This window comes from Pan troglodytes, chromosome 9 (assembly GCF_028858775.2).
Source record: "Pan troglodytes isolate AG18354 chromosome 9, NHGRI_mPanTro3-v2.0_pri, whole genome shotgun sequence".
In the NCBI taxonomy this organism is placed as follows: Eukaryota; Metazoa; Chordata; class Mammalia; order Primates; family Hominidae; genus Pan; species Pan troglodytes.
In genome coordinates this window covers 12,514,047-12,540,204 of record NC_072407.2, presented here as the reverse complement: position 1 = coordinate 12,540,204, position 26,158 = coordinate 12,514,047, and the positions used below count along the sequence as shown (strand labels likewise).

Here is a 26,158-nt window from a genome sequence, read left to right as displayed (position 1 = left end):
GCAATCCCAAGTTCACAAAAAGATTTGTAGTATATGTTTGTAGCGGATTTATGTATAAGCAGCCCCAAACTGGAAACAACCCAAATATTCATTAACAGAAGAATGAGTAAACAAATTGTGCTATATCCATACAATGGAGCATTACTTGGCAAGAAAAAAGAAATGAGTTACTATTACCATAGATGAATCTCAAAGACCTGTGTTTCAATAGCATGAGAATCTTTGAATATCTGAATAAAAATTCAATTAAAAATGTTAAGCAGAATAACTCAGATACAAAAGAGTACATAATGCATTCTTTTTCATGTATATGAAGTTTAGAAAAGGCAAAGCTAATTTATGTTGAAAAAATCAGAATAGTTGTGGCCCCCAGGAGAAGAGGGTTGACTGGGTTGTGGCAAGAGAGAACTTTCTTGGTAATTGTTCTATTTCCTGATTGTGGTGTTGGTTATACAGGCCTACGTGTTTGTCAAAACTCATCAAACTGTACACTTCAGATATGTGTATTCTGTATATAGATTATACCTCAGTTACAAAGAAAAGAAAGATATTTATATTTTTCTCTAATTTGCAAGTTAGATTTCATTTCTGTTGACTCCACACAAGACCCAGATCTTTATGCAAGTAACCTTAGAAGTCTATATATTTGGAAGTCAATTTTTCTTCTTCCCTTAGCTTTTCTTTCCCTTCCTTCTTCTGAAAACCATACGGATGTGAGGAAGGTGGGTGGCCATTACACACAAAACTATAGCAGAAAACTTATATCAGAATTTTGTCATTTGGACCTTGTGCAGGCCTGTAATTTGAATGTGTGACTCTAGAAATTGTTGCTATGGTGATAAACCACTTTACTTAAATAGCATGTATTTTACTCAAAATTCAGAGAAATGCTAACAGTTTCTAGTAATCATGCACTGGTATTAACTGGCAGGGATATGCCTAGAGCTTACAGGTTTTGCATCCATTATCACCAGACAAGTTCATCAGGTTAAAGCTATGCCAGTGAATAATGAAATATGTATAGTTAGTCCAATTTTCCTGTTACATATCTCCCCTTGCACACATGGAGCCCCCTTTTCAAGATTAATAATATAAGCTAGAGAAATTAGGCCAAGGGTACTGAATTACAAAAAGGTGAAACTGGAGGAAAGCTTGTAAGGTCATCTTTTCCATCATTCTACCTCCAATAGAACTGACTATTCTTCAACTGTCCCAAATGGTAAGAATTTGCCAGAGACGAAGAACAATTGAAATGCTGCTTGAGGAAGCCCTTGATGTAACCGTCCTGACTGCAGCACTCAGAGATGCTGTCCACCTCCACAGTGCTGAAATATGCCTCCTTCTTCATTTTATAGATTTTGATTATATATAGCCTCTTATTCTTTATCTTTTAGATTGAAGAGCGCTCTTAAAAAGAAACCTTCGTCCCTTAATCATAGTAGTAGCCTGTCTGTAAACATTCTCTGGTCCCTTTATATCTGTTCAAGCTGGTTGCAGTGTTTCAGGTACGAATTCATCATGATTTTATATAAGGATAGAAATTTTTTTCTTTGATTTCTAAAATGCTTTCTGATGATAGCTAGGTTTTTCTGACCAGTGTGCAATGGTACAGAGACTAGTATCTTCAAAGAACAGCCTACAGTGATTTTGAGGTCTTCTCTTGGATTGGTAAATATATGCCCAACAGTCTCATAATGATCATTTACAATCTTTCCCCTTAGAACTAAGTGTTGAAATTCCTCTGTTATCTTTCTCCCCCTTTGTACAGTCTTATGGGAGCTCATCACCTTCTATTTGCTTTTCCTGACCTGGAAGATCTTATAGCCTTGGCAATTTCATTTTTCATTTCTCTGTTCTATTACTTACAAAACTATAAAATTGCATCAGTGACAGCATAGATCCCTGAGGAATCCCTCCAGCTATGAGAGAAGAAAAGGCGAAACACAAAACTTAGATAATCTATAACCTAACAAAATAAATCCCTGAAAAATTAAGATTTGTTCATGTTTCTAGATAAAGCTTGGGAGCTGGAATTTGCCTTGCCCACTCCAGGAACTAAGAGGCTTGGCTCTTTGTGAAGAAAACTATGGCCTGGCCTGGAGGGCACCATGGTGGCCATTCTGCATCCGTGTCCTGTTAGCATCAGAGGAATGGTTTCAATGAAAGATATTTGAGGGGAGTCTCAGATTCTTTTTTTTTATTATTATAATTTAAGTTTTAGGGTACATGTGCACAACATGCAGGATTGTTACATATGTATACATGTGCCATGTTGGTGTGCTGCACCCATTAACTCATCATTTAGCATTAGGTGTATCTCCTAATGCTATCCCTCCCCCCACCCCCACCCCACAACAGGCCCCGGTGTGTGATGTTCCCCTTCCTGTGTCCATCTGTTCTCATTGTTCAATTCCCACCTATGAGTGAGAATATGTGGTGTTTGGTTTTTTGTCCTTGCGATAGTTTGCTGAGAATGATGGTTTCCAGCTTCATCCATGTCCCTACAAAGGACATGAACTCATCATTTTTATGGCTGCATAGTATTCCATGGTGTATATGTGCCTCATTTTCTTAATCCAGTCTATCATTGTTGGACATTTGGGTTGCTTCCAAGTCTTTGCTATTGTGAATAGTGCCGCAATAAACATACGTGTGCCTGTGTCTTTATAGCAGCATGATTTATAATCATTTGGGTATATACCAAGTCATGGGATGGCTGGGTCAAATGGTAATTCTAATTCTAGATCCCTGAGGAATTGCCACACTGACTTCCACAATGGTTGAACTAGTTTACAGTCCCACCAACAGTGTAAAAGTGTTCCTATTTCTCCACATCCTCTCCAGCACCTGTTGTTTCCTGACTTTTTAATGATTGCCATTCTAACTGGTGTGAGATGGTATCTCATTGTGGTTTTGATTTGCATTTCTCTGATGGCCAGTGATGATGAGCATTTTTTCATGTGTCTTTTGGCTGTGTAAACGTCTTCTTTTGAGAAGTGTCTGTTCATATCCTTTGCCCACTTTTTGATGGGGTTGTTTTTTCTTGTAAATTTGTTTGAGTTCATTATAGATTCTGGATATTAGCCCTTTGTCAGATGAGTAGGTTGCAAAAATTTTCTCCCATTCTGTAGGTTGCCTGTTCACTCTGATGGTAGTTTCTTTTGCTATGCAGAAGCTCTTTAGTTTAATTAGATCCCATTTGTCAATTTCGACTTTTGTTGCCATTGCTTTTGGTGTTTTAGACATGAAGTCCTTGCCCATGCCTATGTCCTGAATGGTATTGCCTAGGTTTTCTTCTAGGGTTTTTATGGTTTTAGGTCTAACATTTAAGTCTTTAATCCATCTTGAATTAATTTTTATATAAGGTGTAAGGAAGGGATCCAGTTTCAGCTTTCTACATATGGCTAGCCAGTTTTCCCAGCACCATTTATTAAATAGGGAATCATTTCCCTATTTCTTGTTTTTGTCAGGTTTGTCAAAGATCAGATGGTTGTAGATATGCAGCATTATTTCTGAGGGCTCTGTTCTGTTCCATTGGTCTATATCTCTGTTTTGGTACCAGTACCATGCTGTTTTGGTTACTGTAGCCTTGTAGTATAGTTTGAAGTCAGGTAGCATGATGCCTCCAGCTTTGTTCTTTTGGCCTAGGGTTGACTTGGCAATGTGGGCTCTTTTTTGGTTCCATATGAACTTTAAAGCAGTTTTTTCCAATTCTGTGAAGAAAGTCATTGGTAGCTTGATGGGTATGGCATTGAATCTACAAATTACCTTGGGTAGTATGGCCATTTTCATGATATTGATTCTTCCTACCCATGAGCATGGAATGTTCTTCCATTTCTTTGTATCCTCTTTTATTTCACTGAGCAGTGGTTTGTAGTTCTCTTTGAAGAGGTCCTTCACATCCCTTGTAAGTTGGATTCCTAGGTATTTTATTATCTGAAGCAATTGTGAATGGGAGTTCACTAATGATTTGGCTGTCTGTTTGTCTGGTATTGGTGTATAGGAATGTTTGTGATTTTTGCACATTGATTTTGTATCCTGAGACTTTGCTGAAGTTGCCTATCAGCTTAAGGAGATTTTGGGCTGAGATAATGGGGTTTTCTAGATATACAATCATGTCATCTGCAAACAGGGACAATTTGACTTCCTCTTTTCCTAATTGAATATCCTTTATTTCCTTCTCCTGCCTGATTGCCCTGGCCAGAACTTCCAACACTATGTTGAATAGGAGGGGTGAGAGAGGGCATCCCTGTCTTGTGCCAGTTTTCAAAGGGAATGCTTCCAGTTTTTGCCCATTCATTATGATATTGGCTGTGGGTTTGTCATAGATAGCTCTTATTATTTTGAGATACGTCCCATCAATACCTAATTTATTGAGAGTTTTTAGCATGAAGCATTGTTGAATTTTGTCAAAGGCCTTTTCTGCATCTATTGAGATAATCATATGGTTTTTGTCATTGGTTCTGTTTATATGCTGGATTACGTTTATTGATTTCCGTATGTTGAACCAGCCTTGCATCCCAGGGATGAAGCCCACTTGATCATGGTGGATAAGCTTTTTGATGTGCTGCTGGATTCTGTTTGCCAGTATTTTATTGAGGATTTTTGCATCAATGTTTATCAGGGATATTAGTCTAAAATTCTCTTTTTTTGTTGTGTCTCTGCCAGGCTTTGGTATCAGGATGATGCTGGCCTCATAAAATGAGCTAGAGAGGATTCCCTCTTTTTCTGTTGATTGGAATAGTTTCGGAAGGAATGGTACCAGTTCCTCCTTGTACCTCTGGTAGAATTTGGCTGTGAATCCATCTGGTCCTGGACTTTTTTTGGTTGGTAAGCTATTAATTATTGCCTCAATTTCAGAGCCTGTTACTGGTCTATTCAGAGATTCAACTTCTTCCTGGTTTAGTCTTGGGAGAGTGTATGTGTCCAGGAATGTATCCATTTCATCTAGATTTTCTAGTTTATTTGCATAGAGGTGTTTATAGTATCCTCTGATGGTAGTTTGTATTTCTGTGGGATCGGTGGTGATATCCCCTTTATCATTTTTTATTGCGTCTATTTGATTCTTCTCTCTTTTCTTCTTTATTAGTCTTGCTAGTGGTCTATCAATTTTGTTGATCTTCTCAAAAAACCAGCTCCTGGATTCATTGATTTTTTGAAGGGTTTTTTTGTGTCTCTATTTCCTTCAGTTCTGCTCTGATCTTAGTTATTTCTTGCCTTCTGCTAGCTTTTGAATGTGTTTGCTCTTGCTTCTCTAGTTCTTTTAATTGTGATGTTAGGGTGTCAGTTTTAGATCTTTCCTGCTTTCTCTTGTGGACATTTAGTGCTATAAATTTCCCTCTACACACTGCTTTGAATGCGTCCCAGAGATTCTGGTATGTTGTGTCTTTGTTCTCATTGGTTTCAAAGAACATCTTTATTTCTGCATTCATTTCATTATGTACCCAGTAGTCATTCAGGAGCAGGTTGTTCAGTTTCCATGTAGTTGAGCGGTTTTGAGTGAGTTTCTTAATCCTGAGTTCTAGTTTGATTGCTCTGTCGTCTGAGAGACAGTTTGTTATAATTTCTTTTCTTTTACATTTGCTGAGGAGTGCTTTACTTCCAACTGCGGGCTCAATTTTGGAATAGGTGTGGTGTGGTGCTGAAAAGAATGTATAGTCTGTTGATTTGGGGTGGAGAGTTCTGTAGAAGTCTATTAGGTCCACTTGGTGCAGAGCTGAGTTCAATTCCTGGATATCCTTGTTAACTTTCTGTCTGGTTGATCTGTCTAATGTTGACAGTGGGGTGTTAAAGTCTCCCATTATTATTGTGTGGGAGTCTAAGTCTCTTTGTAGGTCTCTAATGACTTGTTTTATGAATCTGGGTGCTCCTGTATTGGGTGCATATATATTTAGGACAGTTAGCTCTTCTTTTTGAATTGATCCCTTTACCATTATGTAATGGCCTTCTTTGTCTCTTTTGATCTTTGTTGGTTTAAAGTCTGTTTTATCAGAGACTAGGATTGCAACCCCTGCTTTTTTTTGTTGTTGTTTTCCATTTGCTTGGTAGATCTTCCTCCATCCCTTTATTTTGAGCCTATGTGTGTCTCTGCACGTGAGATGAGTTTCCTGAATACAGCACACTGATGGATCTTGACTCTATCCAATTTGCCAGTCTGTGTCTTTTAATTGGAGCATTTAGCCTATTTACGTTTAAGGTTAATATTGTTACGTCTGAATTTGATCCTGTCATTATGATATTAGCTGGTTATTTTGCTCGTTAGTCGATGCAGTTTCTTCCTAGCCTTGATGGTCTTTACAATTTGGCATGTTTTTGCATTGGCTGGAACTGTTTGTTCCTTTCCATGTTTAGTGCTTCCTTTGGGAGCTCTTTTAGGGCAGGCCTGGTGGTGACAAAATCTCTCAGCATTTGCTTGTTTGTGAAGGATTTTATTTCTCCTTCACTTATGAAGCTTAGTTTGGCTGGATATGAAATTCTGGGTTGAAAATTCTTTGCTTTAAGAATGTTGAATATTGGCCCCCACTCTCTTCTGGCTTGTAGAGTTTCTGCTGAGAGATCAGCTGTTAGTCTGATGGGCTTCACCTTGTGGGTAACCCGACCTTTCCCTCTGGCTGCCCTTAACATTTTTTCCTTCATTTCAACTTTGGTGAATCTGACAATTCTGTGTCTTGGAGTTGCTCTTCTCAAGGAGTATCTTTGTGGCATTCTCTGTATTTCCTGAATTTGAATGTTGGCCTGCCTTGCTAGATTGGGGAAGTTCTCCTGGATAATATCCTGCAGAGTGTTTTCCAACTTGGTTCCATTCTCCCCATCACTTTCAGGTGCACCAATCAGACGTAGACTTGGTCTTTTCACATAGTCCCATATTTCTTGGAGGCTTTGTTCGTTTCTTTTTATTCTTTTTTCTCTAAACTTCTCTTCTTGCTTCATTTCATTCATTTGGTCTTCCATCACTGATACCGTTTCTTCCAGTTGATTGAATCGGCTACTGAGGCTTATGCATTTGTCATGTAGTTCTCATGCCATGGTTTTCAGCTCCATCAGGTCCTTTAACGACTTCTGTGCATTGGTTATCCTAGTTAGCCATTTGTCTAATTTTTTTTCAAGGTTTTTAACTTCTTTGCCATGGGTTCAAACTTCCTCCTTTAGCTCGGAGTAGTTTGATCATCTAAAGCCTTCTTCTCTCAACTCGTCAAAGTCATTCTCCGTCCAGCTTTGTTCTGCTGCTGGTGAGGAGCTGTATTCCTTTGGAGGAGGAGAGGCGCTCTGATTTTTAGAGTTTCCAGTTTTTCTGCTCTGGTTTTTCCCCATCTTTGTGGTTTTATCTACCTTTGGTCTTTGATGATGGTGATGTACAGATGGGGTTTTGGTGTGGATGTCCTTTCTGTTTGTTAGTTTTCCTTCTAACAGTCAGGACCCTCAGCTGCAGGTCTGCTGGAGTTTGCTGGAGGTCCACTCCAGACCCTGTTTGCCTGGGTGTCAGCAGCGGAGGCTGCAGAAAGCGGATATTGGTGAACAGCAAATGTTGCTGCCTGATCCTTTCTCTGGAAGTTTTGTCTCAGAGGAGTACCCGACTGTGTGAGGTGTCAGTCTGCCCCTACTCGGGGGTGCCTCCCAGTTAGGCAACTCGGGGGTCAGGGACCCACTTGAGGAGGCAGTCTGTCCATTCTCAGATGTCCAGCTGCGTGCTGGGAGAACCACTACTCTTTTCAAGGCTGTCTGACAGGGACGTTTAAGTCTGCAGAGGATTCTGCTGCCTTTTGTTTGTCTGTGCCCTGCCCCCAGAGGTGGAGTCTACAGAGGCAGGCAGGCCTCCTTGAGCTGCAGTGGGCTCCACCCAGTTCGAGCTTCCTGGCCACTTTGTTTACCTACTCAAGCATCGGCAATGGCGGGCGCCCCTCTCCCACCCTTGCTGCAGCCTTGCAATTTGATCTCAGACTGCTGTGCTAGCAATGAGCGAGGCTCCATGGGTGTAGGACCCTCCGAGCCAGGCACGGGATATAATCTCCTGGTGTGCTGTTTGCTAAGACCATTGGAAAAGCACAGTATTAGTGTGGGAGTGACCCGATTTTCCAAGTGCCATCTGTCACCCCTTTCTTTGACTAGGAAAGGGAATTCCCTGACCCCTTGCGCTTCCCGGGTGAGATGATGCCTCACCCTGCTTCAGCTCACGCTCGGTCCGCTGCACCCACTGTCCAACACTCCCCAGTGAGATGAACCTGGTACCTCAGTTGGAAATGCAGAAATCACCTGTCTTCTGCGTCACTCACGCTGGGAGCTGTAGACTGGAGCTGTTCCTATTCGGCCCTCTTGGCTCCACTGAGTCTCAGATTCTTTTAGAAAAACTGTTAGGATTCTGCTTTCTAAACAATGCCATCCTAAACTTCATGCAACTGGAATTTAGTAAAGAGAGAAATGGTAAGGTACCCATACACATACAGTATTTTACAAGACAAACCCATATACACAGAAGCATAAACATTTGCATATTGAGATCATCCTGGCCAACATGGTGAAACCCTGCTTCTACTAAAAATACAAAAATTAGCTGGGTGTGGTGGTGTGTACCTGCAATCCCAAGTACTCAGGAGGCTAAGGTAGGAGAATCACTTGAACCCGGGAGGCGGAGGTTGCAGTGAGCCTAGATTGTGTCATTGCAGCCCAGCTTGGGCGATGAGAGCAAAACTCCATCTCAAAAAATATATATATATATTTGCATAAAGAAAGGTAAGTAGATTTGAATTGATGTTACCAGGGAGTGAAGGAGCAAATACTGTGATTTGTTTCGGTGTAGCCATCATTAGGCTGATTTTGGAGCTCAATTAAAATATGGATGACTGTATTAGTTTTAACATGTATTAAAACCAAGTTGAAAAATAAGAAAACAGGCACTCTTGTATGCTACTGGTAAGATTATACATCAGTACAACTGCAGTGGAAGGCAACATGATGATATCTTTCAAAATTACAAATCCATATACCATTTATCCAAAGAATTTCTCTTCTAAAATATATATCCTGTAGAAAAACTTACAAACGTGCAAAATGTCATGTGCAAAATGTGCTTGCAAAAGATTGGAAACAGGCCGGGCACGGTGGCTCACGCCTGTAATCCCAGCACTTTGGGAGGCCGAGGCGGGCGGATCACGAGGTCAGGAGATCGAGACCATCCTGGCTAACACGGTGAAACCCCATCTCTACTAAAAATACAAAAAATTAGCCGGGCGTGGTAGCGGGCGCCTGTAGTCCCAGCTACTCGGGAGGCTGAGGCAGGAGAATGGCGTGAACCCGGGAGGCGGAACTTGTAGTGAGCCGAGATCGCGCCACTGCACTCTAGCCTGGGCGACAGAGCGAGACTCCGTCTCAAAAAAAAAAAAAAAAAAAAAGATTGGAAACAAACCTGAGTGTTCATTGTGAAGAGACTGGGTAAATAAATTATGGTACTTCTAAACAAGAGAATATTGCATAGCCAGAAAAAAGAATGAGGATTTTTTCTTTCTATAAATTGACATGGAATGATCTTCAAGATAATCATTAGTTGAAAAAAGTCAAGGTGTAAAAGAGTGTTTATAGTTGGCTACTATTTGTATAAAAGGCAGGAAGAAAGCATGTCAGTAGATGAATGCATTTGTCTGTTCTCATACTGCTGATAAAGACATACTGGGTAATTTATAAAGAAAAAGAGGTTTAATGGACTCACAGTTCCACATGGCTGGGGAAGCCTCACAATCATGGTGGAAGGCAAAGGAGGAGCAAAGATACGCCTTAGGTGGCAGCAGGCAAGAGAATGTGTGCAGGGGAACTGCCCTTTATAAAACCATCAGATTTCGTGAGACTTATTCATTATCATGAGAACAGCACAGGAAAAACCTGCCCCTGTGATTCAATTACCTCCCACTGGGTCCCTCCCACAACACGGGATTATGGGAGCTACAATTCAAGATAAGACTTGGGTGGGGACACAGCCAAACCGTATCAGTGAATTAGATTGAACCATAGGAAATTGCCATTATTAGACTGTTTTTGACCTGCAACCAATGGAAATGACAGTGGAATGACAACCACATCCATTTGGTTCCACCTAATATTTGCTTGAAGATGCATAAAATCTCTCTGAAAGTGTACACTATAAATTGACAATATTGGTTGTCTTTGGGGGCAGAGCTCAGTTAACTAGGGGGCAAGGAGGAGATTTTGAACATTGTGAATATTTAATCATGGGGATGTACTATCTATTTAAGAAATAAATAACTAAAATTACAAAAAAATTTGGCTGAGGAAAATCATTTTCTTATCTTAACTACAAAATAAAACAGAAATATCATATTTCTACACCAAAGCAACTAAACATTGTTTAGTTTTCTTTTTCCTTCCACTTTGCCAGAAGACTTTAATAATGATCTTAAGATATTGTTTCCAAGAAGAAAATACCAGCATCTGTAGAGTTTTTGGGAAAAAGAAAAATATTCTACATCAATAATTCTGTTCACAGAGACTGTTTCTGAGTATTTCTTCCTGGTGACTGCAACTCCTGAAACTACTATAATGACTCAACTACATTAACAAATGAAGCAGTGAAGAAGAATGGAACCATTAAGCCAGATATGAATATAAGCACATTAAAGGAAAATGAATCTTTATTCCTGCTCAATAGAATATTAGTTGCAGTGGACATGTTGAAAACTACTTCCTCAACAACTTGGATGATAACTCAAAATCCAAGTAGAAATGTCAAAAGACAGAAGGTTACACTTAGATTCACCTTTTAATAGCATTTGTATGTAAAGGTAATTAAGTTTTTTGAATTGAAATTTTCAAGATAGGGTGTATATCTTAGAGACCAGCACTGTATTAAACAAAGCAACTTGTTCTCAGCCAGATGCTCTAACATCAGGGGTGTTGTATCCTCACCTTATCACTGAACATAAGGAGTTTTCGATAAAAATACAACCTATGTGAGGGAATACTAAAGAATTTTAAATATTTTCTACCTCTTAAAAGAACACACAGAAATAACCCAGAAGTTTGCTTAGGGGGGAAAAGAACTAAAGAAAATGACCTTTTTACATTTCAAATTTTATAGAAATTAAAATTTTAAGGCACAAAATGATTTTTAAGTGTTACCTGCTCAAGAATTAGCATATACTGGTTATAAAATCAGACACGAGTGATGTTCTGAAGAGGCACACTTTAAAGGCTTTCTTCAGCAAGCAAACATCAGGTGGATTTTCTTTCTTGAAATATAGGTGCCAAAAGTCTTACAGGACCCAGAGTTTTATTGCAGCCCTGGAAAGTCATGGATTCACTAGGCAAACATATATTAAGTGCTACTACTGGATATAAAACGTGGTCATTACATCACAAGAACCTGAATGATCAAAGAAACACTGCATTTATTTTGTGTTACACGCCATCTTATCACACTCTTTGAAAATTGTTAACCTGATTTTTAACCCAAGTGTGCTGTGACTTTCAGGTAACCAGAGTATTAAACTTGTGAGCTCTTTCCTCGATCATTCTATGTAAACCAGAGCTTCCCTATCTCTACCCCAGTGGCTTGGCCCCTGTGCTGCTTTGTGGGTCTCCTGAGACAATCTCTACTCTTTTAGAACTCTATGCTCCAGCTTCACTTAATTAAAAGTGATCACTTTAAAAATGGGCCTAACGTCAAAACAGACCCTGCTTCCCTCATGACAGCAGGATTCAAGACCACTTCTTCCTTTACTGTGGAATGAGGCGACCTGAGAAAATACAATTGCCTGTTAAAACTCCATCTGCTTGTTTTCTACTTTAAAGCTCACATAGTACTTTCATGGCCACCCTTTCTCTTCATTCTCATGGTAAGCTCTTGTGGCAAATGTGCAAATATTATTTGCCTCCACTTTAGGGCAAGGAATAGAGAGGCTCAAAGAGGTCTACAGGCCTGCCTGAGTAGTGTGACTGGGATTAGAAGCCAGTCTCTGGAATTAATGCGGGAAGATAGTGGGGATGTGAGTGTGGGCCTTATGTAGCACTTCATACACAGGTTAGAAAGAATAATTATGTTGTACTTATCAGGGTATCCATACAAATGTCAGAGCTTGTGTAGAAATCTGTAAAGATGAAGTGAGTGCAATTATGTCTAAGCGGACTTCCCTGCACAAATGTTACCAGACATTTACTTACATTTTGGACGGCAGAGGTTTCGAAATTGAGCCTGTAGAGTTTGCTCCACACCAAACATGAGACAATTCAGTTTTCTTAAAGGTGCAAAAGGATCTTTTGGCATTTAATAATAATTTTACAATATGACTAGTTTGTACCCTATATCTAGAGAGGGCTCCAACTTGCAAATCCTGGACAACTTTGTAGTTCCTTGCATCTTTGAATTGATGTGCATTGCTTTGTGTCTGAAAATTAATCAAGACCTTTTATTTGCAGTCTACTGCTTACGAAAAGCAATTTCCTGCAACCAGTAAGGACAACTTTGACATGTGCAGTTCAAGTTTCACATCTAGCAAACTCCTTCCAGCTGAAATCAAGGGAGAAATGGAGAAAACCCCTGTGACTCCAAGCCAAGGAACAGCAACCAAGTACCCTGCTAAATCCGGGGCCCTGTCCAGAACCAAAAAGAAACTCTAAGGTTCCCTCCAGTGCTGGACAGTACAAAAACAAAGCTGCTCTTGTTAGCACTTTGATGAGGGGGTAGGAGGGGAAGAGGACAGCCCTATGCTGAGCTTATAGCCTTTTAGCTCCACAGAGCCCCGCCATGTGTTTGCACCAGCTTAAAATTGAAGCTACTTATCTCCAAAGCAGCATAAGCTGCACGTGGCATTAAAGGACAGCCACCAGTAGGCTTGGCAGTGGGCTGCAGTGGAGATCAACTCAAGATGTACACGAAGGTTTTTTAGGGGGGCAGATACCTTCAGTTTAAGGCTGTGGGCACACTTGCTCATTTTTACTTCAAATTCTTATGTTTAGGCACAGCTATTTATAGGGGAAAACAAGAGGCCAAATATGGTAATGGAGGTGCCAAATAATTATGTGCACTTTGCACTAGAAGACTTTGTTAGAAAATTACTAATAAACTTGCCATAGGTATTACAGCAGAAGTGCTTCAGTCATTCACATGTGTTCGTGAGATTTTAGGTTGCTATAGATTGTTTAAGACAGCTTATTTTAAATGTAGAAAAATAGGAGATTTTGTAACTGCTTGCCATTAACTTGCTGCTAAATTCCCAATGTGTTGATTAAATCAATAAAAAACAGATGTTACTCAGCACATTAATTTTTATGTTAACAAGAGGTGAATATAATAAGGTCCTTTAAGCCTTTATGCAAATTATAAGTTTGTTCTACTGCTGCAATGGTAGGCACACATCTTTGGGGAAGATCATGAAGCAAGAAACAGGGGACCATACTTCATTTCTCTTAGCTTTATAGACATCTCCTTTCCACCTGGGTAACTAATTTTGCCAGTTGAAGTCAAACTGGGTGAATAGCTACTTTCCTTTGCTTCCAAAGCAAATTCTAAAGAAAGAATTTGCAGTTGCTTTTACCTTTATAAAGTCATAACCTAGTTCCATTCCAACCCCCCATGGAATTGTCAGGTCTCCAAAATGGCCCACATCTGGCCAGCTGAGCATATACTAGTTGCATTTAAATCCACTTGGTAACTAAAAATAGTACGTGTGCTTCTTGCAGTTAGTTTAGAAGACACTATTGTGATTCTGAATGAGTCAAAGATAGCACTGGCCTGTATTGCCCCACGTGGTTCTGCCAGTATTTTCTTAGTACCTTCAGTGTGCTTCCCTTGGGGGAACCTGCTGGCCAAGGCATATCTAGTGGAAATTGTCTGTATTTTATTTTAAACTGTCATTAACATAGCTGCTTCAAGATCTTTCTCCCTTCTTGATGTCTACTTCCAGTCATATCATAAGCCCATAAACCATATCCTGAGCTTTAAGCTTTCTCTCAGGGTTTAGTAAGCCAGTCTTTAAAGGGCGTGTTCTGTTCACCTGATGAGAACTCTGGCTTCATTAGCTAAGTGGAGCCTTCCTTTCCCTAGTAGTAGTCTCAAAGGCAGATGTGTGCACTGCAGTTCCGTCACCTCCGGTGGGGAGAAGCGGGGACCTAGCGCACGATGGCTGCTTGTCTCCTTGCAGAAAAGCCTAACCAAGATGGTGGCTTTGATTCTGCCTATTCCCTGGGCCTGAAAATGAAATATTCTGTATATTAAAAATACTCTTACTTTCACAGTGATATTCTTTTGGGATTAGAAGATCCTATTGTTAGATAGAGTACTGTCCACACTTCTCTTGGCCCTAAAAATTAGCGATTCTGCTCAGTAAGCTTGAGCAAAGGTCCAGAACTAACCACTAACTAAAAGATGAAGTCATTTTATAACACGTTAGTGTGTCTTCACCTATTCCTACCTCACACCAGGCAAGGCCAGCCACCCTGCCTGTCATACGATGCATTCTATTAACGCCCCTCCATCGAGGTGTTCATTTGATTTGTAGGAGTCATTTTAATAGAAATTTAGCTCACTCTTTCTAGAGAGAATTTCCACATCATTTTTGTGTTACTTAGTGGTATTTTTGTTACTTCGTTGTGTAGAACACACTTGGACCAGGCCATGTCTGAGCTTTGTTTCCAACAGATGTGCCTCTTTAAGGTCTGGGGATATATGGCCTTCCTTCCTCCATTTGCTTTCACAGCTGTGAAAAAAGGGCGCTCTTCCATTTCAGATTGACTTTCAATGACTGATAGGCCAACTGGAAGGCACCAATAACAAACACTGTGACACCTCCTGTGCTCCATAGCATGGGGAGCTGGGTTTTGCTGTGATCCAGCGGGACATAGTCTGTCTAGGACAGCACAGCGCAGGTGTTATTTTCAAGGAATTCAAGTAGCGATCCGCAGTGCAACTTGAGTGACAGATAAGGCAGGCAAAATATGATAAAAAGAGAGGAATGCAGGCAAGCTGGGGACAAATTCATTTGAGGAGAATAGAGGATGATATCAGAGAAGGCCTTACATCAGAGAAGGAAGGAAAATGGGGATATGTGGAGCAAAATGAAAATAAATTATAATTAATAAAGAAGACAGGATGACAACACATGGTTCTGCCAAAGCCGGAAGCCGGAGCGAGAGGAGGGAAGCACTGCTCATAGAATATTTGGTTGTTCCAGGCCAGTCTGAGGTAAAGTTAGCCCCCTCCCAGGGCCCGTACACAGGCAAACCTAGAAAAAGGCATAGGATGAGGAAACGAAGACCCAGGGAAACGGAAGCTGAGATTTTAAGAGTCAGCCACAAAATTGTCCTTTCATTTTGAGTAGGAATGTTGTGTGGTGCTGCGGGGGTTGGGTGGGGGCCAGCCAAAAAAAATCAAAACGTCTTGTGCTTATCACTGAAATGCTTTGTTTAAATAATTCTATTTGACTCCAAAATGTAAGTTCCAGGTTAGACAGATCAAAAGCAACCAGTCTTGAAAATGAAGCTTTTTAAATTCCAGCCGCGCTGTTGGAACAGAGAATAAAGGCTTTGTTTAAACATGCATTCCCAGCAGCAAGCAGAGCTTTGAAATTGGCCAGGGAAGTTGCGTCCTATAATGGCTGCGCTTGGCTAGAGACCAAGGAGCTGTGGCCTCTGGGAAATGACCCTGGGCTGGATATTTTCTATCTGCCCCTCCAGAACCACTCTGCCTGCTCTGCCCTCTCTGCCCAGAGAGGCTGATCTTCAGGTACTGCATTAACACACTCCCTGGGCTTCTGGATTCATTGGCATTCTGTCAATGAAGGCACCAAGGGGAGATGAGAGAAGGGGAGAGCCAGGTCCAGACGCTGACTCCCGAGTGCCTCCCTGCTCTGGGCCAGGCTGCTGGGCATTTGCTGCCTTCTTTGGTGGGCGTGGCTCCTGCCAGGCAGCCCTCTTACAGCTGTGTCCCCTGCCCTTGCAGGCCAAGACCAGCCTGTTGCCCTGGCTACTATGTCTTCCTTTGTGGGTTTTCCTAAACCCTCTCAGTGCCTTTATGAACAGTCTCTGTTAAACCCTCAGCTTCCGCATTTAAGTTTACCATCTGTCTTTGGCTGCAACTCAAGTGGTGGAGACCCTTTCCTTATCAGTGCTGCATTGTTCCTGACCCAGGGTAGTTTTGTCTCTGGCTGCCAGTCTCCTACCAAAGTACAGTAAAGGGCAAAAAAGATAAACGAGCTCTTCCTGACAAAAAGAGATTCCCCTGGGTGGTCACTAAGGGTTGGGGAGGGGCTGGTGGGGAGATGTTCCTGAGGTTGGGACCCAGGTAGGGCAGGATACCTGGAGCATTGCCCGACACCGAACCTGAAATCTGAAATTGTCTGGGCTCAAGGTTTGGGAGCCTAAAGAATGCAGCACTTCACTGTGACAGCCAACAGGACCTGGGAGGAGGCCACCCCACACTGGCTGCTTGCTGCCAATGAGAGACCAGGGAAGGGGCTTCCAGGGGACCCCGTGGAGCCCAGGAAGCACAGGAGACCTGAAGACAAGACATCTCCTGGGCTTCGTGTTCGCTTCATCTCTACAAGCACTGAAATCACTTTACAAAAGCATTTTAAGGTAAAAATTTTTACTATTCAAAGGTCTCACATCGTTCAGTTGTACTCTTCAGGATCCTGCATTTTTCTGAGTGAGCTGGCTGAGAACCGATTTTGATTTCTGTTCAGTACATTGTTATCACTTAATTCTCATTGGTGAGCCAATTTTCTTTGCCTTTGTTCTTCAAAGCGAGGCCGCATCTGCGGCTGTCTTGCATTTTTGTGGCTGCCTTCTTCAGTCCCTACTATGATCAGCTCAACTCTGTGCTTGCTGGGTCAGTTCTCCATATTTCCCTGAATAATCTGGGTCAGCCCTCAGAGGAGTGGTGGGGGTTCCCACCACTGCCCCATTGGGAAGATTAATAGGACTTTTGCAGTGTCACCATGGCACTCTCAGGGACCTCCCCTTCCCTGTTGCCCAGTGCCATCCCAGGTACATTAGCCAGATCCTGGACCTCCTCCTCCAAACATGCATCAGGTCCTGTCCTGGCCCAGAGAATGGGACTAGAGACGCCGTGCAGACCCTGTCTCCGTCCAGGCTTCTGCTGGTTCCTCTCCTAACTAGATCCTGTGGTATCTTCACACCATAACCAGGGCATTGATACAGGGGTCATAGAAGTCTCCCTGCCCTTTGGGGACCAAAACCTCCCTGTAGGCAAAATCCTGAAGCCAGGCTATTCTTTAGGAAAGCTCAGTCAGCACAAAAAGTTGTCTCCATCCCCAGGAGCAATTGCAAGGCTGGAGGAGTCAGCATTCCCATGTGACTGAAGGGTGGGGCGGGTGGGGTGGGTGGGGTGGAAGATGGAGAGCAACTGACCCCCTCACTGGACCCTGAGGAAGATGCCCTTGCAGGGAGGTGGCAGCTGATATTTCCTGGTCCAAACACTGGCTTCCACTTAGTTACTAAGAATCAAAGTCTTTTTGCAAGCTGGACTTTGAGCTATAGTAGTGGATGGGATCCATTTTAACTAAAACCCCCTTTCACAGTCATGATGTAACAGCAGCAATGTTTACAGAGCACTTACACATGCCAGACTCCATTCTAAGCACTTTACGTGTATCAGTTCTTTCCATTCTTACCACGGCCTGTGAAGTTGATACCATTATTATCTCTACAGAGAAATGAATTAAGGCACAGAGAGATTAAGAACCAAGGTCTTAATGTCCAAGGTCTTGTGTCCAAGGTCACACAGCTAAGAAGTAGCAGAACGTAAACTGGAACCTGGCCAGTGTGCTCAAGTATCACTGTTGTACTATATGCCTCTCAAGATGTTCGTGTTTTTGCTCCCCTACTCTTTAGGCCTAAGCTACCGTGAAGTTTGATCCCAGAGTTTCAAAAGGCCGAGCAACTCACAAACACCTCTGTCTCCAGCAGGAGCCTAGAGTGATAATTTTGACAAGTTTGGGCTTGAGGTTTCAGAAGGGAGTGGAATTATTTTGCATGTTGACGAATTTGGTCGAGACTCAAGCACTATATCAGGGAAAGCTGCATTCTGAAGGACTTTGCGTGATAAAAGTAAGTTCTTAAGGCTTTAACTGGTCCTTTTGTCTGGAGCAGTCTTTAGAAGCCTTTGAATATGTTTTCAACCGAAGAGAGAAAAGAGGCTCCGTTCTTTCCTCAGGAATTCACAGGGACCGTCCTTTCTGTGCAGACATGACAGATCGATGCTTACCAGGAGCAAAGTGTGATTCCCATCTCAGGGCCGCTGGGGGTTAGAATCACTATCATGTTTCGATTTCCCACATCCCTTCATCAGGTGGTGTGAGCAGCTGTGCCGCTGAGCAGGTGGAGTTCAGACGTGGAGTCCACCTCCCCATCCTGCATTCCTCTAGCTTTTGCCATTGCTCACTTCTTTAGAGGACTGTTAGGCGCAGTGACGTTTTGTCCCTTTCACATTGACACCGTCCTGGTTCAGGGGGCAGCCATGTTCCCATAGGCTCAGCGGATTCTGTGGTGCAGGACCGGGGAGACGTCGGCTCCGGGCCTAAGCCAGCAGCGGGGGATGGTGCCACCTCCCCCTGGCTGCCCACCTCCCAGGCCACTGCCTGCCACTTGGTCCCAGGAGAAGAGAGGCAGTTCTTATTCAGGACCCTCATTGCTGTTTTGGAACTTTGGAAGAAAAGGCTTCTAGCTACCCAAAACCATGCAAATGGATAAATTTTTACAAGAGTTGTTTTTCTTCCAGAAGCAGTTACCTGGTTGTAGCTTCAGTCCCTTGCCCCCATCAGCACAGAAATTAGTCATGAGACTGTAGTCATTTAGCCACTTAAGTTTCATATCAACTTTCTGCTCACCAACTTTTTTATACCAGTCCCTGACCAGGCTTCATTACTGTGTAGCCCAGCCCGTGTGAAATCTTGGCAGAAATGTCTTACCTGCAGTGATTCTGATTGCTTGGAGGGGAACAGTCTGACTACCGCCAAAATCTTTTTCTTTTCCTGTATAAGATGACCAGCATCAGACCCCGTGGCACCAGCATGGACAGAGTTGTACAAAAGATGTTCATTAAGAACTGGATTGGCCGGGCGCGGTGGCTCACGCCTGTAATCCCAGCACTTTGGGAGGCCAAGGTGGGTGGATCACGAGGTCAGAGATCGAGACCATCCTGGCTAACATGGTGAAACCCCGTCTCTACTGAAAATACAAAAAATTAGCCGGGTGCGGTGGCGGGTGCCTGTAGTCCCAGCTACTTGGGAGGCTGAGGTAGGAGAATGGCGTGAACCCGGGAGGCGGAGCTTGCAGTGAGTGGAGATAGCTCCGCTGCACTCCAGCCTGGGCGAAAGAGCGAGACTCCATCTCAAAAAAAAAAAAAAAAAAAAACTGGATTGAGAGACTCAGTCATTCATTCAAGAAATAGTTGTTGGCCACCTACCATGTGCCAGGCACTGATAGGCGCTGGATATAAAACAATGTGAAAGGCAGTCAAAACCATTGCCCAACATAGGGAGCTTGTAGCCATAGGGGCACAGAGACAGATGATGGCCATCTATACAAATGCGTAAAATAATTATATATTTTGATTAGAGATAGGGAATTTCTATATAGAGTGCTATCGTAGAGGATTACAGGATAGGAACCCTCTGGAAAGCCTCTCTAAGGAAGCCAACCGTGGGAAGAGCCGGGGAGGGATGTTTTAGGCAGAGGGAACAGGGGAAGAGCTTAATGGAGTCCAGGACTTGGCCCAAAGGCCAGGATGATCAGGGAAGGGGAAAGACAGGGGTCAGGTCCTGCAGGATTTAGGGGGCCACAGGAAGAAACCCTTTTATTCTAAATGCACTGGGAAGCCATTGAGGGCTTGACATCTGATTATGTGTTTAAAGGATCCATTTGTCTTCTGTGTAAATGAATTATGCAAAGTGGAACAAAAGTGGAACCAGGGAGATTAGTTAGAGGACATTGAATAAGATGGTGGCAGAGAAGATGGAGAGAAATGGATTGATATGAAATATGTTTTGGAAATCAAATTGATAGGATTCAGTGATGGATTAGAGGTGATGGTTGAAGAAGAATGGGTGAGGAGGCCAGGGATGACTTTGGCTTCAGTAACCAGATTGATGGTGGTTTCGCTTCCTGGGGAAGGCCAGGCCTGGGCTGGCAGTGGAATGAAGAGTTCTAGTGTAGGGTCCTGCCCTACAGGGCCTAGTGGTGTTCTCTTCATGTGTGGAGACAAGAGATTGTAGAAAAATAAGAGACAAGACTAAGAGTATGAAAGACAGCTGGGCCCAGGGGACCACTACCATGAATGCGTGGAGTCCGGTAGTGGCCCCGAATGGCTGGACGCACTGCTATTTATTGTATATAAGGCAAGGGGGCAGGGTAAGGAGAGTGAGTCATCTCAAGTGATTGATAAGGTCAAGCAAGTCACGTGTTTACAGGACAAGGGGCCCATCCCTTTGTGGTCGCCGAAGCAGACAGGGAGGACAGCATACGTCAGCGTTTTTTCTACGCACTTATCAGAGAGATCAAACACTTTAATACTTTCACTATTTCTGCTACTGCTATCTTCTAGGAAGTTAAAAGGAGGACCAGGTGTACAGGCGGAACATAAAAGTGAACAAGGAGCGTGACCACTGAAGCACAGCACCACAAGGAGACATTTAAGCCTCCGGATGTCTGTGGGCAGGCCTGGCTAATGTCCGACCTCCCACAAGAGGCTGGTGGAGCAGAGTGTTCTCTAACTCCTCCAAAGAAAGGGAGTTTCCCTTTCACGGTCTGCTAAGTAATGGGCGCCTTCCCCGGCACTGGCATTACCGCAAGACCACGGTGCCCTCCAGCGGCCCTTATCCGGACGTGACAGAGGGCTCACACTCTTGTCTTCTGGTCACTTCTCACAATGTTCCTTCAGCTCCTGACTCTGCACTGGTTGGTTATTCCTTGGTTATAATAATAAAACAGAGATTAATACTAAAAACTAATTATTATGATTATCCATATATGATCATCTCTATATCCTATTTCTAGTATAACTTTTCTTATTCTAAATACTTTCTTTATTATATTAGAACAGCTAGTGCCTTCACTCTCTTGCCTTGGCACCTGGGTAACTTTCTGCCCACATCTAGCTGATCGTATGAAGTTTGAGATCTCTATCAGACCTCAAAGTGGAGATGACTACTTGAGATGGATTTAAGGGTTGGAGCAGATCAAGGTGGATAGAGAGAAAAGAGCCCTAAGGTGGAGAAGGATGTGAAGAGAGACCCAGAGTTAATAGCGAAACTGTGTGCAGAGGCTTCTGGGTGCCTGACAGGGCTCACAGAATCCAGGGAGACCTGGTATCAAGGCACCATCTTGGTCCACACAGCAAGTGTGTCTCCCTCACTCAAGGACTAGGCAGTGACTGTATTTTGGCAAGAAGAAGGATGAGAATGGAGTGGAATGACATGAAATGCCATTCGGAGAAATATCCCTGGGAGATGTGGCCAAATCTCCTTATTGCTTGATTAATTGAATGTGAATAGTGACAGTTTACAAGCCCTCAATAGCTAAATCATAATTCCATAGCCTTCCATTAGCAATAAATCAGAAAATGGTGGGCCAGGTACTTTGCTGAAACCCATATTTGCAGAATCCTGGACTGTCTGAACTGTTCCTTCAGCCCAACTCTTCCTCAGTGCAGAAGCTGCACCCACAGCCAGCTCCAGTGAGCTCCCACCTCTGATGACACGTTCCTGGGGTTGGGGGCTCCCTACCTCCCAAGGCAGATGAATTCCACTCTGGAAACACCTAAGTGTGAGAAAATTCTTCCTATCATCTGACACCTGCTGCTCACTGGCCCTTCTGGAGCTCTTTAAAGGCCTCTCCAGCTGCCACATCCAGCCCCTTGGGTTTGAAGGTAATTCCCACAGCCCTGTGTGCCTTCTTCAGGCTAAACATCCCCAAGTCTCTTGGACTCTTCCTTAGTGACATGTTTCTAGGCCCTTCATTCTAGTTCATCTGGGTCTTTTTCCAAAATTGAAGTCAGGCCTCCAAGTGTGGCCCGTCACCCCCAGTCCTCGGAACACTGTGCGTCTGTCACTGCAGTCCATTGTGTTCCTGTTAACAGGGATTCGTGGAGAATCTAGTTTGAGTTTACCAGGACAGGCTTTAATGACAATGTGTCCCTGAAGCATGGTTATTTTCCTATCAGTGTCCTTGTGGTGGACTCTCAGTGACCGCTAAAGAGCCTTTTTGCAGTGTGTTGCCTGCGGGGAGCAACAGAGAGTGTGTTGAGTCAACGCTCTGGGGTGGGGTCTGAGTCACAGAGCCCTGAGATTATCCAGGAAGACACACTCATTTTCCTTAAGTATCGGTCTTGCTAATTATCCACTGAGATATATGGGGAGGGAAGAAGGCACAAACCGAATTACAGGCCTGCTTGCCAGAGGATGCCTTAGTGGCTTAGCTCCTGCTGGGGTGGCGGTGGGAAACAGGAGAGGTTTGGCAACCTCAGACAGGACCTGTCCTGGACCCTCCAAACAGGGTGAGCACAGGTGTGGTCTGTGTCTGTGTAAGCTGCACGTCCCCACGCCTCCCGCCTACAGGCACTGGGGCACATTAACTTCTGTGCCTAAATGGAATGGCTCTGAGCCCTCTCTCCCCATGCTACTATCAGGAATCTGAGTCTTTTGCAGGGAAGACTCTGAGCGCCCTCCCCTGAACATCTCTGAGAATTCCCAGGAGTGTTCACACATGTCCTTGTCCACTTGTGGCTCTTTGCCTGAGGCAGAGGCTCAGATGCATCATTTCTGATGTCCTTGCCTCTCACTTTCATTTCCAGGGCTTCTGCTCCCCAGCTACCATCAGCGACTGTGCAGCCTCTGGTCAGCCAGGGGCTGTGGCGGCAGCTGCCCAGCAAGATGCCATATGTCCAGTGTGATGAGCGCCAGACCCAAATCCCAAGTGTCACCCCAATGTAGCATGACACAGCAGCCGGGCCCTGCGGTCCGCCGATGTTCCTCGCTGCAGGGTGTCCCTTCATGTGGACTGACCTCGTGGAGTGGAGTGGATGTGGGTGGTAAGGGTGTGCTGGTACATAAGCCGTAGGATGTGGGGGTGGGGGCGAGGCAGGAGTTGGGAAGAGGTGTGGTGTGGGAGAGGCACGGTGCATACTGTGGTTACAGAGGGATATGGGTGGGAAGGAGGTCTCAGCAGAGATTGCTCTGGCCCTTCCCTTCTGGGTCTCAGAAGCTCCCCAGGTAATCCTGACATGCAACGTGTCTGTTTCCTATCTGGGCCCCAAACTAAAGGGATTTGTAGGCTATTTCCAAATTTCAAGGAACATAATGGAAAAAGCGTATCTGCCGATAGTGAAATGGCTCAGACCACACTCACCTAAAGTTTTTGGGTAATAAAATATTTCAAAACACAGAGCTCACAAAAGAAATAATGACAGGCATCGTTGGAGGTGTAAAGGGTGAGAGGTAGTCCAGCCCCTCACTGTACAGCAAGGCCCAGGGACAGGGTGTTCCAGCTGCTCGGTGCTCACTAGACCAGAAGCCAGGTGGGGTGTCGGCTACAAGTGGGGTGCTGGGTGCTAGGTGATCTCTCATGTTTCTGCATTCAGGATGTTCACTGTGGGATAAACCTTCTGCCTGTGGGATCCTTATTTGGGGATCAGGGCAGGCACAGGCTCTTGTGGCTTAGTCACTCACAGCCCAAGCAGCTGTCCCTGCTTTCATTCTCCGTGGGTCAACAGCAGGAGCCCTAACCCTTAGCCACAATGGAGTGGGGAAGGGGCAGCCAGGAGACTCTCGGCTGACAGATTACTTGGAATACCCCTTACTAATTATGTAGCAGTCCCCACCACTGCCTTTGCAAGTTAGATTTAAAATGAGGTGTGTTTTCTTAATTTTTTTTAATAGCTTGTGGGGTACAAGTGGTTTTTGGTTACACAGATGAATTGTACAGTGATGAAATCTGAGATTTGAGTGCACCCATCACCCAAGTAGTGTACATTGTACCCAATATGTAGGTTTTTATCCTTCGCCACCCAGCACTCCTTCTGAATCTCCATAGTCCATTATACCACTCTGTGTGCCTTTGCATATCCATATCTTAGCTCCCACCTGTAAGTGAGGACATAGGGTATTTGATTTTCCATTCCTGAGTTACTTTACTTGGAATAGTGGCCTCCAGCTCCATCCAAATTGCTGCAAAAGACATTATTTCATTCTTTTTGATGGCTGAGTAGTATGCCATGGTGTATATATACCACATTTTTAAAATGCACTCATTGGTTGATGGGCACTTAGGTTGGTTCCGTATCTTTGCAATTGTGAATTGTCCTGCAATAAACATACATGTGCAGGTGTCTTTTTGATACAATGACTTATTTTCCTTTGGGTAAATACCCAGTATTGAATTGAATAGTAGATCTACTTTTAGTTCTTTGTGAAATCTCCATACTGTTTTCCACAGGGGCTGTACTAATTTACATTCCAACCAGCAGTGTATAATTGTTCCCTTTTCACCACATGCCCACTTTTTTGACTTTTTAATAACAGCCTTTTTTTTTTTTTTTTTTTTTTTGAGAAGGAGTTTCGCTCTTGTCACCCAGGCTGGAGTGCAATGGCATGATCTCGGCTCGCTGCAACCTCTGCCTCCCGGTTTCAAGTGATTCTCCTGCCTCAGCCTCCTGAGTAGCTGGGATTACAGGTGCCCATGACCATGCCAAGCTATTTTTCATATTTTTAGTAGAGACGAGGTTTCACCATGTTGGCCAGGCTGGTCTTGAAGTCCTGACCTCAAGCAATCCACCCATCTCGGCCTCCCAAAGTGCTGGGACTACAGGCATGAACCACTGTGCCTGACCAATAATGGCCGTTCTTAAGGCTCATATACTGTTGGTGGGAGTATACATTAGTTCAACCATTGTGGAAAACAGTGTGGTGATTCCTCAAAGACCCAAAAACACAAATACCATTCAACCCAGCAATCCCATTACTGGGTATATACCCAAAGGAATATAAATTGTTCTGTCATAAAGACACATGCACGCATATGTTCATTGCAGGATTATTCACAATAGAAAAGACATGGAATCAACCTAAATGCCCATCGTTGGTAGACTGGATAAAGAAAATATGGTATATATACACCATGGAATACTATGGAGCCACAAAAATAAATGAGGTCACGTCCTTTGCAGGAATATGGATGGAGCTGGAGGCCATTATCCTTGGCAAACTAACACAGGAACAGAAAACCAAATACCACATGTTCTCACTTATAAGTGGGAGTTAAATGATGAGGACTTATGGATAGCACAAAGAGGGGAACCACAGACACTGGGGCCTATCAGAGGGTGAAGGGTGGGTGGAGGGAGAGGATCAGAAAAAATAACTAATCGGTACTAGGCTTAATATTGAAGTGACAAAATAATCTGTACAACAAAGCGCCCATGACACAAGTTTACCTATATCACAAACCTGCACATGTAACCCTGAACTTAAAAGTTAATTTTAAAAAAAAGGGCATTCTTCTAGAGTAATGTGGTACTTCATTGTGGTTCTAATTTGCATTTCCCTGTTGATTAGTGATGTTGAGCATTTTTTCATGTTTGTTGGCCATTTGTATATCTTCCTTTGAGAAATGTCTGTTCATGTCTTTTCCTACTTTTGATAAGATTGTTTTTTTCTTGCTAATCTGTTTGAGTTATTTGTCGATTCTAGATATTAGTTCTTCGTTTGATGCATAGTTTGCTGATATTTTCTCCCCTTCTGTGGGTTGTCTGTTTACTCTGATGATTATTTCTTCTGCTGTGCAGAAGCCTTTTAGTTTAATTAGGTCCCATTTATTTATTTTTGTTTTTGTTGCATTTACTTTGGGTTCTTAGTTATGAATTATTTGCCTAGGCCAATGTGCAGGAGAGTTTTTCCTAGGTTAAGTTCTTGAGTTTTTATGGTTTCAGGTCTTAGATTCAAGTCTTTTGATCCGTCTTGAGTTGATTTTTAAATAAGGTGAGAGATAGGGATCCAGTTTCATTGTTCTACATATGGCTAGCCAGTTTTCCCAGCACTATTTATTAGATAGGGTCTCCTTTCCCCAATTTATGATTTTGTGTGTTTTGTTGAAGACCAGTTGGTTTTAAGTATTTAGCTTTATTTCTGTCTTCTCTTTTCTGTTC

The 26,158-nt window shown here is 43.2% G+C and overlaps 1 protein-coding gene across 23 annotated transcripts in view; it reads left to right on the top strand.

Moving 5' to 3' along the window:
• Positions 1-26,158, top strand: part of STK33 (serine/threonine kinase 33) — a 228,062-nt gene that overhangs the window by 197,335 nt on the left and 4,569 nt on the right. For 20 of the 23 annotated variants that reach the window (XM_016920303.4, XM_016920305.3, XM_054662043.2 and 17 more), the window contains one exon: positions 12,421-13,258. The exons of the other annotated variants lie outside the window; for them this stretch is intronic. In XM_016920303.4, coding sequence (XP_016775792.3) covers positions 12,421-12,621 — 201 coding nt within the window. In that variant the 3' untranslated portion in view covers positions 12,622-13,258. Of the gene's footprint in view, positions 1-12,420; positions 13,259-26,158 lie in introns of those variants that run through there. 23 annotated transcript variants of the gene reach the window in all.